At 41.2% G+C, this 13,501-nt stretch overlaps 1 protein-coding gene across 1 annotated transcript; it reads right to left on the reverse strand.

The window, feature by feature from the left end:
* Positions 1–276: 276 nt before the first annotated feature.
* LOC148102857 (zinc finger BED domain-containing protein 4-like) lies at positions 277–1,827 on the reverse strand. The gene is made up of 2 exons (XM_087841225.1): positions 850–1,827; positions 277–695 (listed from the first exon to the last, which is right to left on the reverse strand). The coding sequence occupies exons 1-2, from the start codon at positions 1,664–1,666 to the stop codon at positions 277–279; spliced, it is 1,236 nt and encodes a 411-aa protein (XP_087697351.1). The 5' UTR covers positions 1,667–1,827.
* Positions 1,828–13,501: the final 11,674 nt, after the last annotated feature.

Here is a 13,501-nt window from a genome sequence, read left to right on the forward strand (position 1 = left end):
ACACCTCACATGAATCAGATGCAAACTACAAATATTACATACCAATACAAATTGTGCATTAATAAGAATAAGAACAAGTGCTTAAAAGATTCTGGCATCTTGATGTCTTCAGTGGCATGAGATTACAACACTGCCAATTAAATCAAGCCTGTTGTTCAGTAGGGCAGGAACAATAGAACACAGACATTATGAACAAATAACAAATATCTTATGAACAAATATATAATGAACAAACAGCATATTTTCAGAGAGGAGGGAGAGAAAACAGTTCACATTTTAAAACAGTGATTGATTGCACTTCAAGAAAACTAAAGATTGCAACATCTTATAGCCTAGCCGTGCGCGGTGGGGTCTCATTAGAATGCCTCCTCTACTAAAAACCCTCTCAACTGGGGCAGAAGAGGCAGGGACAGAGAGGACCTTCAAGGCAACACTGTGTAGACTGGGGAAACGCTCTTTGTTTTTTGACCAAAAGGTGAGTGCATCACAGTCAGAGTCATTTATGCTGCCTAGGTACTTGCTTATTTGTCCATCAGTGCTCGAGTCCTGGTTTGTGCTGCGTTGCAACCTAAATGCCTTGTAGCGTGAAAGAAGATGTTGTTTTGGGGGTGGCGCTGAGTCACTATCTGATAATTCTGTGTCTTCTTCTGTTGGTGCTGCAGGTCTGTCTCTGTCTACCTCTGTGATCAAAAGGTCTGGAAAAGGGTGCACACACACACACACACACACACACACACACAAAGACAGGATTAGACAGGATGCTTCTAATGATGCTATAAAACCAAAGACAGTGATAATAAGTGGAACAACAAAAACAACAATAACAATAAATTATTATTATACAGTCACCTATTAATGACTTTTTAAGGTCATCTCTGAACCTCTTCAGTGCTGGTCCGGTTTCACCATTTTGGACATCCAAATCTACCCAGGTCAGTCCAAACTGGGGGTCGAGCATGGTGGCAAGGAAGTAGATCCGATGGCTAAACGGCTCTTCTGGATCCTTTTCGTCCATGCAAATCTGCCTGAAAATTCCAGAGAACCGTTTCTCTAAGGATCTTTTCAGTGCTCTGACTATAGTTACGACCTGGGGCATTTGTACTTCCATCTTTATAAGATGATTCTTCAAGTCCAGAACAGTGGGGACCACTATGCTAATAGTCACCTGATGATCACCTTCTGTAAGGTCTGTTGCATCAGAAAAAGGCTCAAGCAAAGCACAAAGGTCTTTCAGCTGAGCCCACTCTCGGGTTGAAAACACTAAATTCTCTGTATCGCTGCACATTTCAGTGATGGCCCCGTGGTCAAGTGTGATCAGAGCCTTTAACTGTCTGTAGGTGCTATTCCAGCGGGTGTTGTTTCCTGCTGGGATGGACTTATTGGAGCCAAAGTGTGCCTCAAACAAGTCTTTGTGGTTACTACTGCTGTGCAGCAGGTTTGTAAACTTGCTGGCTTTGGCAATAGCTCTAGCTATTGCCTTTACCTCTTTCATCCCATCACTGATTACAAGTTGCAGCGAGTGGGCAAAGCAAGAAAGACGTTCACCCGTTGACCATGGATCAGAACCTTCTGCATCCTCCCACATTGTTTCATCATCGAGGTCATCACTGCTGTCACCTTCAGGGTGCTCTACGTCTGGCATCCTGACTTTAAAGGCCCGCTTCATATTGGATGCATTATCCGTCAGAATGTAGCTTATTTTATGGCCAATGCCATACTCCTCAACTATTCTGTCAAATGCTGAGGCGATTCGTTCGCCGCAGTGCTTCCCTGTGAAATGCCTACAGTCAAGCAAAAATGATTGTAAACTGTAAGAGTCCTTGTTCTTGCAGGCAACATGAGCAGTAACTCCCAGGAAAGTACGAAGCCTCCGGTCAGACCAGAGGTCTGTTGTTATTGCTACATTTGGCTGGACTTCCAGGGCTTTGATAATGTCACCCTTCACTTTAGTGACAAGGTGAGGTATCAGCTTCTCTGTCAAGGTGGTTCTAGACACAGGAGTGTATTTGCTATCCAAGACATTCAGGAAGTGTCTAAAATGTGGATTCTCAACGATAGACGGGGGAGAGAGCATCCAACTATAAGGTCCTGGAGGATGGACTGGGTGATGGCCTGTTGCCTGGGTGAATTTGGGGAAAATAAGTGGATGCTTGAAGAAAACAATGATAATTGAGGCTGTGTGGGATTGACCGCTATCACTGATGTTGCAGATCCTGCTTTGTACTCCAAGTACCTACAAAACAGGGAAATAGGAATCTGTAAAACATCTGTTTCTATTCAACCACAAAAACTACTGTATCTTACAAGCACAGTAATTTTAAACCTATCAATGAGGGCAGACCTTTGCATACAAAATAACCTAATCTAATCCAGTGTGACACATATAGAACATTAGGCACAACTAGTAATAATGAAAATACTGGAGTGTTCAGGGTTGCAAGACCTTAAATAACAAGAACAGAAAAACAGTTGAATGGAATCTACAAAAGACAAAATGTCTGTGCATTAACTTTGCATGTTTCATTAAGCCTCCTCCTGCCAGTCAGCTATCAGACACAGCTGTATTGACAAGAAATGAACTACTCAATAAAGTCTGAAGTTACACCAATACAAAATAACTGTGTCTAATAATGCTAAAATAGCCCCTACACACTGGACTGGTTTAGTAGGGCAACATAGTAGAAAACACCTAAGAAAGTCATAGTCAAAGGTCCTTAAGTTTGATTTAAGAACTTTAGGACTCAGTTTTGCGATCCGTGCTATCTGGACCAGAGCCATAGACCGCTCTGATCTGGGCTTCACTGTCGAGAACGCCGCTGTTAGCCGAGCAATGTTATAGGGACACTCTTGAAACGCCCGTCCTTACTTACGAGTCAGCAACCACATAAATATGCCCATTAAAGTTGACAAAAAACCACACCATACCAGCCCTTAAAGTGCTCACTGAAATGGTTTCGATATATTTCTGCTCAATGAATTCACCAAAATACCTAAAGTTAGTGAAAATTGTTTAAGTAGCTGATAGCCACTGCTAGCGCTAGCTACCTGTACATAGCATGTAACGTAACGTTAAGTTAAAGTTAAGTCTGCAGGGACGGTTGCAAAAAAACTGTCCCTACATAATTTATAACATTTGAAGAACACATTATAAATAACAATATTACATAAACATGACCTGGTCATCTGAGGTTGGAAAGGTAGTTAGAAGAGTTTGAAGATGGATAGATGGCTACTGGCTAGCTTACCTTTGAGGGTGTTTGCGCTCCAGGTGCCTGGTGAAGGTTGAGGTAGTCCCGGCTGTCTCGGTCAAGGAGACTTTGCAAAACCTGCACTTTGCCGAATGCTTCTTTTTTGCATTTACCAAAAACTCTTTGTGTTCTATGAACGCAAACTTTATGACAGACGAAGTCGCTGACATTTCTGTAACTTACTGACCGGGCATACTGCTCAATCTAACGGGTTGCATTTAGTTGTGTTTGAAGGGCGCGAAAGGCGAAATAATAAAATGCCACAATGTGGAGGGATTTGAGCATGGCTGAGCCACTGTGTGTCGCTGTGTGACAGCTGAGCAGCGAAAGGAAATTAATTGAGGAGCCGGTGTTGTGCCAAAAAGTGATTGCCTGCCAAAAACTGATTTCCAATGTTTCCGTGTATTTTTTATGTGTAATATCTTTATGTATGTTGGTAAATGCTCTCGCTCAATGGGAGTCGACTATTTTGATTCACTACAAAGCACTCTCTAAGCACGGCTCTTAGAGCTAAAGCTTTTGCGCATGATACATTATCGAACATTACGCTGTGTGTCATGGATACTGTTGACTCCAAATCTCCCGACCACTATGTTGATCTGAGACAGCAAGACCGAGACAGCGAGACCAAGACAAGACCGAGACCAAAGTCCGTCGAGACCAAGACAAGACCAAGACAAAAGTACGTCGAGACCAAGACGAGACCAAGACCACGTAAAAGTGGTCTCGAGACCGGTCTCGAGACCAAGACCGGTCTCGAGACATCCAACTCTAGCTAACGGCTGTCTAAATGACTCGGGTAAAGTTTGTAGCATGCGTGCTTGTTGTTTTTGTCTGCTTCCACTTGTCTTTGCACTAGGATGATGTCTGAGTAAATGTGCAGTCATATTCGTTGTGTTCCCACTAGTGCTGTCAGCGTTAATCTGAAATGACGTTAACGCCACAACACGGCAAATCTCCGTTAACGAGCTACCGCAGATCGCCCCGTGCGTGGGCCTGGACGGTGTCAACACGAGCTAACTGCGCTAACGCACTAGTTCCCACCAATGTAATTGAGCATTGCTGGCACATCCAACATACTGTTTTACTTTAGTCCATGACGCGCTTACCTTCAGGGTCATACGTCACATGAAAACCAAAATAGTTCCAAAGGCCAGATCTGAATGAGGGTGGGGGAGGTTCAATTTGCCATGTTGCAATGAGCTTAACTTCTGTCTCGCTAGCTTGCGCTGCGCTCAGTGAATCTGCGTTCGACTACTCCGCCTAGGCTGCACTGTCGAGCACAGATCCACTGAGCGCTCAACACAGACAGCATCGTCAGAAGAAAAGTTGATAAAATAAATTAAAATTTTTGTATTGTTCGATACATATGCGTACCGAACCGAAAGCACTGTATCGAACGGTTCAATATCGATATGAGTATCGTTGCACCCCTAGTATATATGTATGCTCCTTCAACACCTTATAAAAGCATCCTATGATTTAAATTTCACCACAATAATAATTTTTTTTATATTTTAGCAAATAAACAACCTCTACCACCCTGATTTTTCAGCAGATCAGTTTCCCAACAGCATGAACAGGTGAAACAATAGTGCAGTCTGTACATGTACAAATAAAGTTTCACTCACTAAAACTGGAGGACAAACTTTATTGGATGGCCTACATCTCATAGAAAGCCATATTATTTGTCAGCTAACTCCATAAAAATGCCCCCAAAGGTTACGGATACAGCAGTCACCTCCTAACCTTTAAAATGGGAGTCTGGGGACTGACCTGCTTTTGAAGCCATCCCATGAGGCTCCTGTCATTTTGTGCACTTCCGGTCTGGCTTAATCTTCCAGCTCTGGAAGTTGCTCCTTGTCATGTGTACATAGGCTATAACTGCATGTGTTTATGTGTTTGAGTAACTGTGTGCATATCAGAGGAAGTTACCTCAGGTACCCAGACGGTCTGGGGTCGTGTGCAGAGCGAGACTCTGAGCTGAAAGTATTTACGAGCCTCTGGAGACATTAAACGCCTCGTACCGTGTTGTTAAAAATGCTTTATGAGCTCGCGGCGAATATAATCCATCATCATCATCAAACAGTCAAACAAGTCTCAAACTGCTGCGATTCTGAAAATCCCCAGGATGTGGAAATACCCACTGAGAGTGTTATCCAAGCCTACAACAGCTCGCTGATGGTGAGAGTGACTTCTGCCATTGTTACATAACAGCTGGTTTTGGTCCGATGTAAAGTTTTAGATGAACAGTTACTGTTGATCACTGAGGTGTTGTGTTTCTGAGATCATGTGCATCTTTTTTCATTGATACCTTTAACTCTCAGAGTTGCTCTTTTACAAACAGCCAACAGGACTGAAAGATTTAAACATTAACATCTATCAAGAGGAGACTCCTGTCAGTGCCAGGTCAGTTTGCCTCTCGTGCAGAAGGTGCAAAATGTCATCTGGCAAACAGATGTCACGGGAACATTTATATCTAAGTTGGCAAACTGAGAAGTTTGGATGAATAAACAATTCAATTCAATTTTATTTATATAGCGCCAAATCACAACAAAAGTCGCCTCAAGGCGCTTCATAGATACAGAGAAAAACCCAACAATCATATGACCCCCTATGAGCAGCACTTTGGCGACAGTGGGAAGGAAAAACTCCCTTTTAACAGGAAGAAACCTCCAGCAGAACTAGGCTCAGGGAGGGGCGGGGCCATCTGCTGCGACCGGTTGGGGTGAGAGACAGAATGATCCATCCAAAGCTCAGTCGTACTGTGTAAGGAAGAACATTTTCATCATATTTTGTTTGTCTTGTTTTGCTTAATGACCCCAAATTTTACTGAGGTCAACCAAAATCAAAACATACAAAATCTAAACTAATACTGGAAAAAATACACAAACAAACAAAAAGCTGAAAGAATAAAAATATAACTGGGGAAAAAATTCAAAGTGAAATGAAGTCAGTCTTTCCACTCAGCCATCTCCACCTATATGTGGAGTTATTTTGTAACCTGGTTAAAACTGCATGAAGACGTCATCAGGCAAATCTGAAAACAACAACAGGATGCTAAAACAAAACAAAACAACAAAACTAACAACTAACATAGAAAAGACTCACTGGAGGACGGAGCTGGACACGTTCAGCAGGTTCTGATGTTACAGCGAGTTTTTAGAAACTCTGGCCTGAACTGTTCAGAGCCGGGGACACAAAGTGCAGGTAACGAGGAACAGGTGGGCACGCCCCGTCACAGGTACAGGTACTGTATAGCAGAGTAAATCCTAGACACACACACACACACACACACACACACACACACACACACGGTAGGACAAAGGCTCTGCTTCTGGGGGAAGAATGATCAGGACATTTCTCTCTTTTTTCATTTTCTCCTCTGTGTAATCAGAAAAACCTTCAATTTAAACTCAGGAAGCACAAAACTCAACATCAGCCCTTCTGTGAAATACTAACTACTGCCAGACAATATGTGTGTGTGTGTTGTGATGACCTTTGACCTCATGTGAAACCTCCTGACCTTCACATCCTCCCGCAGACTCCTGAAACGAACAGAAACCCCTCAGAGAACACACACACACACACACACACACACACACACACACACACACACACACACACACACACACACACACACACACACAAACGGGCTCCTGATGCTCTGAATCCGTTTAATTTCATTTTTATTTAGTGATATTTTTACAGCAGTGTTTAGTGACTTAATGAAAAGATAAACTGGGAAGTGATCATGAACATCCCCACCATCAGTGTGTTTTAAGAGAATAAATTTTAAGCCCATTGGGGATTGGATTAAGCAGAAGGAGGGACATGTAGACACCTCCCCACCCCCTACCAGGCAAGTCGTGCCCTGACTTCCATTAAATGATGATGTTTGTGTTTATTCTGAGCTCTGCCAGCAAATGAAACGTTTCTCAGCAGAAACAAACAGCCTGACCTGTGGAATAGCACCAAAAGCATCACGTGTAATGATCAGTAAGAAAATATTATTATTGATCATAAAGGATCACATACACAATTACAAAACATTACAAAACAAAACCTTTCACTCATTAATACTGTATAATTACTAAAAGCACAACAGCTCTGGGCGGGTGAGGGTCTGCTTTTATAATGGAGGTGTGGTCGACACTGGGATGTATGTCAGGGCTTCAGGTCAGCAGTGTGGAGGTATAGATGTGTTCAAGCAGGACTGTTGATCCTGAAAGTGAAGCCGTTTCCTGTCAGGAAGCATCGACCCACAGGGATACTGCCCAGGAAGGTTAGTCACACGCACACACACGCACACACACACACACACACACACAGACACACACACACACACACACACACATACACACACACACATGCTGCTGCTGTTCGTGTGTCTTAAGCTCTTTTGTTCAGACTGTGTTAACTTTATGTGGTTGAGACAAAACGCACATCAGCTCACACGAGCACACAGCCAACAGTGTCTCACACTAACAGAGCGTTTTTGATTTTAGCTGAGAAACACGTCGCTGCTGTGATCTGCAGCCCAAGAAAGGCTAAAAGAAACTGTCGCCTCATTAAACTAAATGTTTAGCAGCTTGTTGCAGCTCGTTGATACCGTCAGGTGACCTCTGGTGGTCACAGGAAACTGAACCTGTCATTTAAAGATATATTTGAGTCTTAGTGATGGCGCCTTTGTTAGCTACAAAAATCAGAGATTAGAGAAGAAGAAACTTTCTTTGTTTCCTTTTTTAAATCAGTGTAAAAGTCATTTCTTTAAAGTATTACCATATTTTCACTATTTGCTTTTTATTGTAATTCTAATGACTAAGGTCCTTTAACCTTATTAAATAAGCTGTTTTAACACAAACTGAGGTCTCAGCCTAAACAAACTAACAGTTTGTTTTTCTCCATTCAATGTGCGGGAGCACAGAGGCCAGCAGAGGGCTCGGAGTGAGAAAGGGCTGCCAGGAGGCGCCTGTGTGGAGGGTACGAGCTCATACCAGGCTGTAACTGCAGAGCCAGCTGACCTGAGACTGTTGATTCTCTCACTGGGTTTAAATTCAAAACTGCTGCTGTTTTTATTGTGTTGTGTGGTGTTGCTGTATTTTGTGAATGAAATTAAAGTGAACTTGTTTGGCCCCTCGTCAGGCTGATGCTGCTGCAGCTTTGTGAACAGTTTTTAAGCTGCAGGGTCTGATTTTGTCCAATTATTTTCAGCAAAAGTGCTCAACATAACAAATAATAATAAACTGTAAGAAATCAGCTGCTTATTTAATTCAGTTCCATTCAGTTTTATTTATATAGCGTCAAATCACAACAACAGTCACCTCAAGGTGCTTCATACTGTAAGGTCGACCCTACAATAATACATACAGAGAAAAACCCAACAATCATGTGACCCCCTATGAGCAGCACTTTGGCGACAGTGGTAAATGGTAATGGACTGGTTCTTATATAGCGCTTTTCTACTCTTCTGAGTACTCAAAGCGCTTTACACAACTTGTGCATTCACCCATTCACACCCATTCGCACAAGCACATTTCTCTAGGTGCTTTCTAGATAACATTCACACACATTCATACTCCGATGGATGCATCGGAGAGCAATTTGGGGTTAGTATCTTGCCCAAGGATATTTGGCATGCAGACTAGGGGAAGCCAGGAATCGAACCACCAACCTTCCGATCAGTAGATGACCTGCTCTACCACCTGAGCTACAGCCACCCCAGTGGGAAGGAAAAACTCCCTTTGAACAGGAAGAAACCTCCAGCAGAACCAGGCTCAGGGAGGGGCGGGGCCATCAGTGAGGGTGAGAGAAGGAATTTACACACCATCATTTATGGATCAACATTAGCATTCGTTGGTTTCAAGTTGTGGTGTCTAACATAATTTAAGGGATTAATAAAGTATTTTGATTCTCATTCTTTCCTGCTGAGAATTTCCATACAGATAATGAACAAAGCTAACTGCATTATTAGTTAGCGACCGTGGCTCAGGGGGGGTTGGGAAGCGTATCTGTAACCGGAAGGTTGCCGGTTCGATCCCCGGCCTCTCTGTCCTGGTCGTTGTGTCCTTGGGCAAGACACTTTAGTACTGGTGTTGGCCAGAGGGGCCGATGGCGTGATATGGCAGCCTCGCTTCTGTCAGTCTGCCCCAGGGCAGCTGTGGCTACAACTGTAGCTGCCTCCACCAGTGTGTGAATGTGAGAGTGAATGAATAGTGGCATTGTAAAGCGCTATATAAATCCAATCCATTATTATTATTAATTTTTTGTTTATGTCTAGACACTTCCAAAGGGTTGTGATTTTGTGGGGTTTTTGGACGCTGCAGCCAGATGTAACGAGCACAGGGTGGAGCCGAGGCTCATATGGCCCATTAGTTAAGCCACAGTGAAGCATGTCCTGTATTTCACTCTGATGGGGCCATAATTTACAAAATGAACAACATGTTGTACTTAATAATAACTCAAACTTGAGAATGAGACCGTAAACATCAGGAAACTGTTTAATGAGGTCACAGTCCAAGTAAGGTCATTTTCTCAACTTCTATACAGTCAGACTTCTAGAGGAGTCGCCCCCTGCTGGTCTGCTAGAGAATTCATGTTTACGGCGCTTCTGCATTGGCATCACTTTTCAGAAGTCTACATCCACCTTTTATACGCTGTCTTTGGCTGACATGGAAAAACAACCTGTTTACAAACAATCACAAAGGTTTAAATAATTCACATCTAATAAAATAAATGCAGACAGATGCCAACACGACGCAATCAGTCTGAGTGAGTCTGTGTGGATGAGTGCAGCTCGTCTGCGCCGCCTCTCTTTGCAACTCTCTTTGTTATACAGAAATAGATCTGATGGTTTTATTTTTTTATAAGAATAAAGTTGCCGAGCAACTTTGTCCTGCAAAAACGACATCACTACATGTGGAGGAATTTGATTGACTGATTTCCTGTTTCAGATCTGTGAGGTTCTGACTCGACAGTAAGTAGTTTATGTGTGAATGTGTATTTAATGTTAAATTCATGTCTATGTAGATTTGTGATTTCTGCAAAGCAGTGCAAACATGTAACTGTCATCTTGACCCATTCAGCTACAAATTGGTAGCAGATTCATAGCTGATGCACTTATTTCTATTATTATTATTATTATTATTATTAGTTGTTGTTGTTGTAGTAGTTGCAGTAGTAATATCATTAGTATTAGTATCATTAGTAGTATTATTGCTCTGTTGCCGACCAAAGTCACACCTGCTCCTGTGTTTGAAGCAAACATGTCAAAGGCAACAAAACTGCAAGTTTACTGCACAATAATTCTGGTTGTGATTTTATCTCCAACCACTGTTCTTCCTTTAGCATGAGCACTTTTGATGTTCCTTTCTTTTATTCATTACTGGTGGATGTTTAATATTTAAGAGCTCTTTTAAAATAAAGCATCCACAGTAAATCTGTTCATATACACTTTAGATTTTCACCTTAAACCTCTTGTAACATGTTCAGTCTGCGTATCTGTTCGCTGTGTGTTACTATAAAGACAAAGCTGCTTTTCAGTGATTCAGAAATGAAAAATGTTTGATTTTACTTTTCAGAAATGTCCAAGAAATCAGACCTCAGCTAGTTTAAATATTTGAATCCATGTACAAATATAGCCTGGCGTCTAGCACCGCACAGACCACCTCAGACTCTGTCAGCACCACGACTAAATGTAAAAAACTCCTCAGATATTTGAACTTACTGACTTCACTCAGCTTTATTTACCCTGTAACAGCCACTGATATTTAATCATCAGATCAGTGGAGTCCACACACAAATGAAATTATGTGATGTAAACATGTAATAACACAAGTTTGCATTTTACTCCCAGAAGACAGTTTGTCTCATTGGTAGTTTTAATAAATAGTACTTGTTGTTGAAAGCATTATTTTATCCATGCAGAGTCTTTAAACTACAGCTCCTCGTGTGGTTCAGTAGACACCAGATCTCAGGCTGTACCACTTTCTTCCTTTTTCCACCCTGCAGTGAAATCAAAGGTGCAGCAGGGCAGCTGCTCACATGAGTTCAGGAAGAACCGGGAATGATTTCAGGTTCTGAGATTAGAAGCGATGCTGTGAGGTGAACCCTGACACCCAACCCACTGCTGACTTTGACCTTTCCCACGACACACACACACACATTTTGCTGTGATAAACACACTCTCTTGATGGCTCTCTGTGGGAGAGTTAGTTCACATGACCACCGGGGTGCTGCTCCACCTGACCGAACTAAAGGGTCAAATAAATGTCTGTGACCGAGCTAAAGGGCCAACAGATCGGCCGTGTCATCGGTCAATCATGTGTGTGCACGTGAGTGAGCGTGTGCTTGAGATGATGTGTTTCTATGCTCTTCTTCTCAGCAGTGAGCTGCTGCAGAGAAACCGCCTTTTAATTAACTCTGACTTCTGACATAGTGAAAGTTCTGGAGTTCTGGAGCCAGGCTGCATCCTTTGATGTTATTCCTATATCACATTATATCATTAAACAATAATATAAGGTTCAATTTTGTTTGTTTCTATAATGATCTAACCATCTTCACCACTACCTCCCAGTGTGATCAACACTACACACTCCTGTGCATACAGCAGCGAGAACGCCGACAACTCGTGCAATTAAAGAACAACTTCACAGACAGTATGATCGGTTTAGCTCAGGACATGTGAGCAAAGGTGACACAAATGTGCGTTTTCTTTTACATAAAACAAATAGATGCCACATTTTCACAGGTAAATACAACAGAATACAATCCCAACATATTCACTACTTATTGAGAAATGCAGTTTTATAACTTATAACTTTTACAGTTTTAGAAATTGTCAAATTTCCATTCATGTGAAAACTATGTAGAAACTCACAAAAACAAGTAGATGAAAATGTTTTTTTGTTCGTTTGTTAACGTTTAAAACTGTCAGGGAGCGAAATAGAAGAAAAACATTTGCAGTCAGCACAGGTATCAAATAAAGGCAAACACAGCTGAGGTCTGTTCAAATCTTTTAAAGAACCAACAACAACAAAAGAGAACTCAGGAAGAGCAACTCTGCACCAGGCAGCACGATGCGGTAAATCCCACTAGAGGGCGCCAGAGAACAACCAATAAAGTAGCATCATACTCATAATCAACACAACTCTTAATAGCCATACATGTAGTTTCTACACAGCAGAGTAACAAACTAACTGAACTAAATTGACACTCAGCACAAAGATTAACAACTAGAAATATTCTAACAGTGTTTTAAGGTTTTTATGTGAAGCAGCTTTGCAGATAAACTCGAGTCCTCTCCGCCTGCACCTCCCACCAAGAGCCGCCAGTCTCCGGTGGCGTACACGTGCTCTAGGAAAAGTATGTGCACCTGCTGTAAAAGTGTGTAAAATATGTCATAAAAACGTTTTTGTTCGTATGTTACACTTCAAATATCGATTGATTGATGGATTGATTGATTGAATCTTTATTTTGAACATGTTGAAAAAGTACAACAACATAGAATTAAAAGAGACAAATAAACAAAGCAAAACAAAAAGAAAACGAGCAACCACAACTACAAATAACTTTTATGTTCAAAAAGGAGCAGGAAGAAGCATAAGCTTATTTAATCTATTTATATCTGATTCATATAAAACTCATTTTTGTATGTTTTTTTAAAGCCTTCGGAAACTGTAATCATTCATTTTGATACATAAAATATTCAAACTTTTTTGTGTATTTGAATAAAAAGATTTGTCAAAAATCTTAAGCACTGATGAGCACACTGTAAAAAAATATTCCGTAGAAAAACGGAAAATGTCCTGGTAATTTTCTGCCAGTACATTTTCTGTTTTTTTACGGAAGTTTGACGGACTTTTCTGTAAATGATAAAACGGAAAATTCTGTAGATTTACAGTATACTCTGTACTATTTATGGACATTTCCTTCAGCTATAAAACGGAAAATTCCCTTTATTCACAGTATATTTTCTGTATCATTAACTGATATTTTCCGTTAGTAGAAAAATTGAAATTTCTGTTTATATTACTATTTCCAAGCACTTCTTTCCACTGTAACTCATTAAATATAGCTCTTTATATCCTTAAACATACATTTCTATGCAATTACAACCTAGTACACCATGTACTCAAAAATTCATAAATTAAAACTTAAATTAATTTGTGCTTCGTACACAACAACATTGGTACAATTAATGTTAAATATTCTTTCATTCTCCTTAACTCAAACACTATACTAAAATATAACGA

Source organism: Neolamprologus brichardi, chromosome 5 (genome assembly GCF_056152115.1).
Source record: "Neolamprologus brichardi isolate AB-2024 chromosome 5, ASM5615211v1, whole genome shotgun sequence".
NCBI lineage: Eukaryota > Metazoa > Chordata > Actinopteri > Cichliformes > Cichlidae > Neolamprologus > Neolamprologus brichardi.

Excerpts from the sequence above, each read along its gene's own strand:
- LOC148102857 (XM_087841225.1), bottom strand. The coding sequence starts at position 1,666 with ATGAAGCGGGCCTTTAAAGTCAGGATGCCAGACGTAGAGCACCCTGAA. Across the intron at positions 696-849 it reads CCTTAAAAAGTCATTAATAG|ACCTTTTGATCACAGAGGTA; the intron begins GTGACTGTATAA and ends ACCCTTTTCCAG.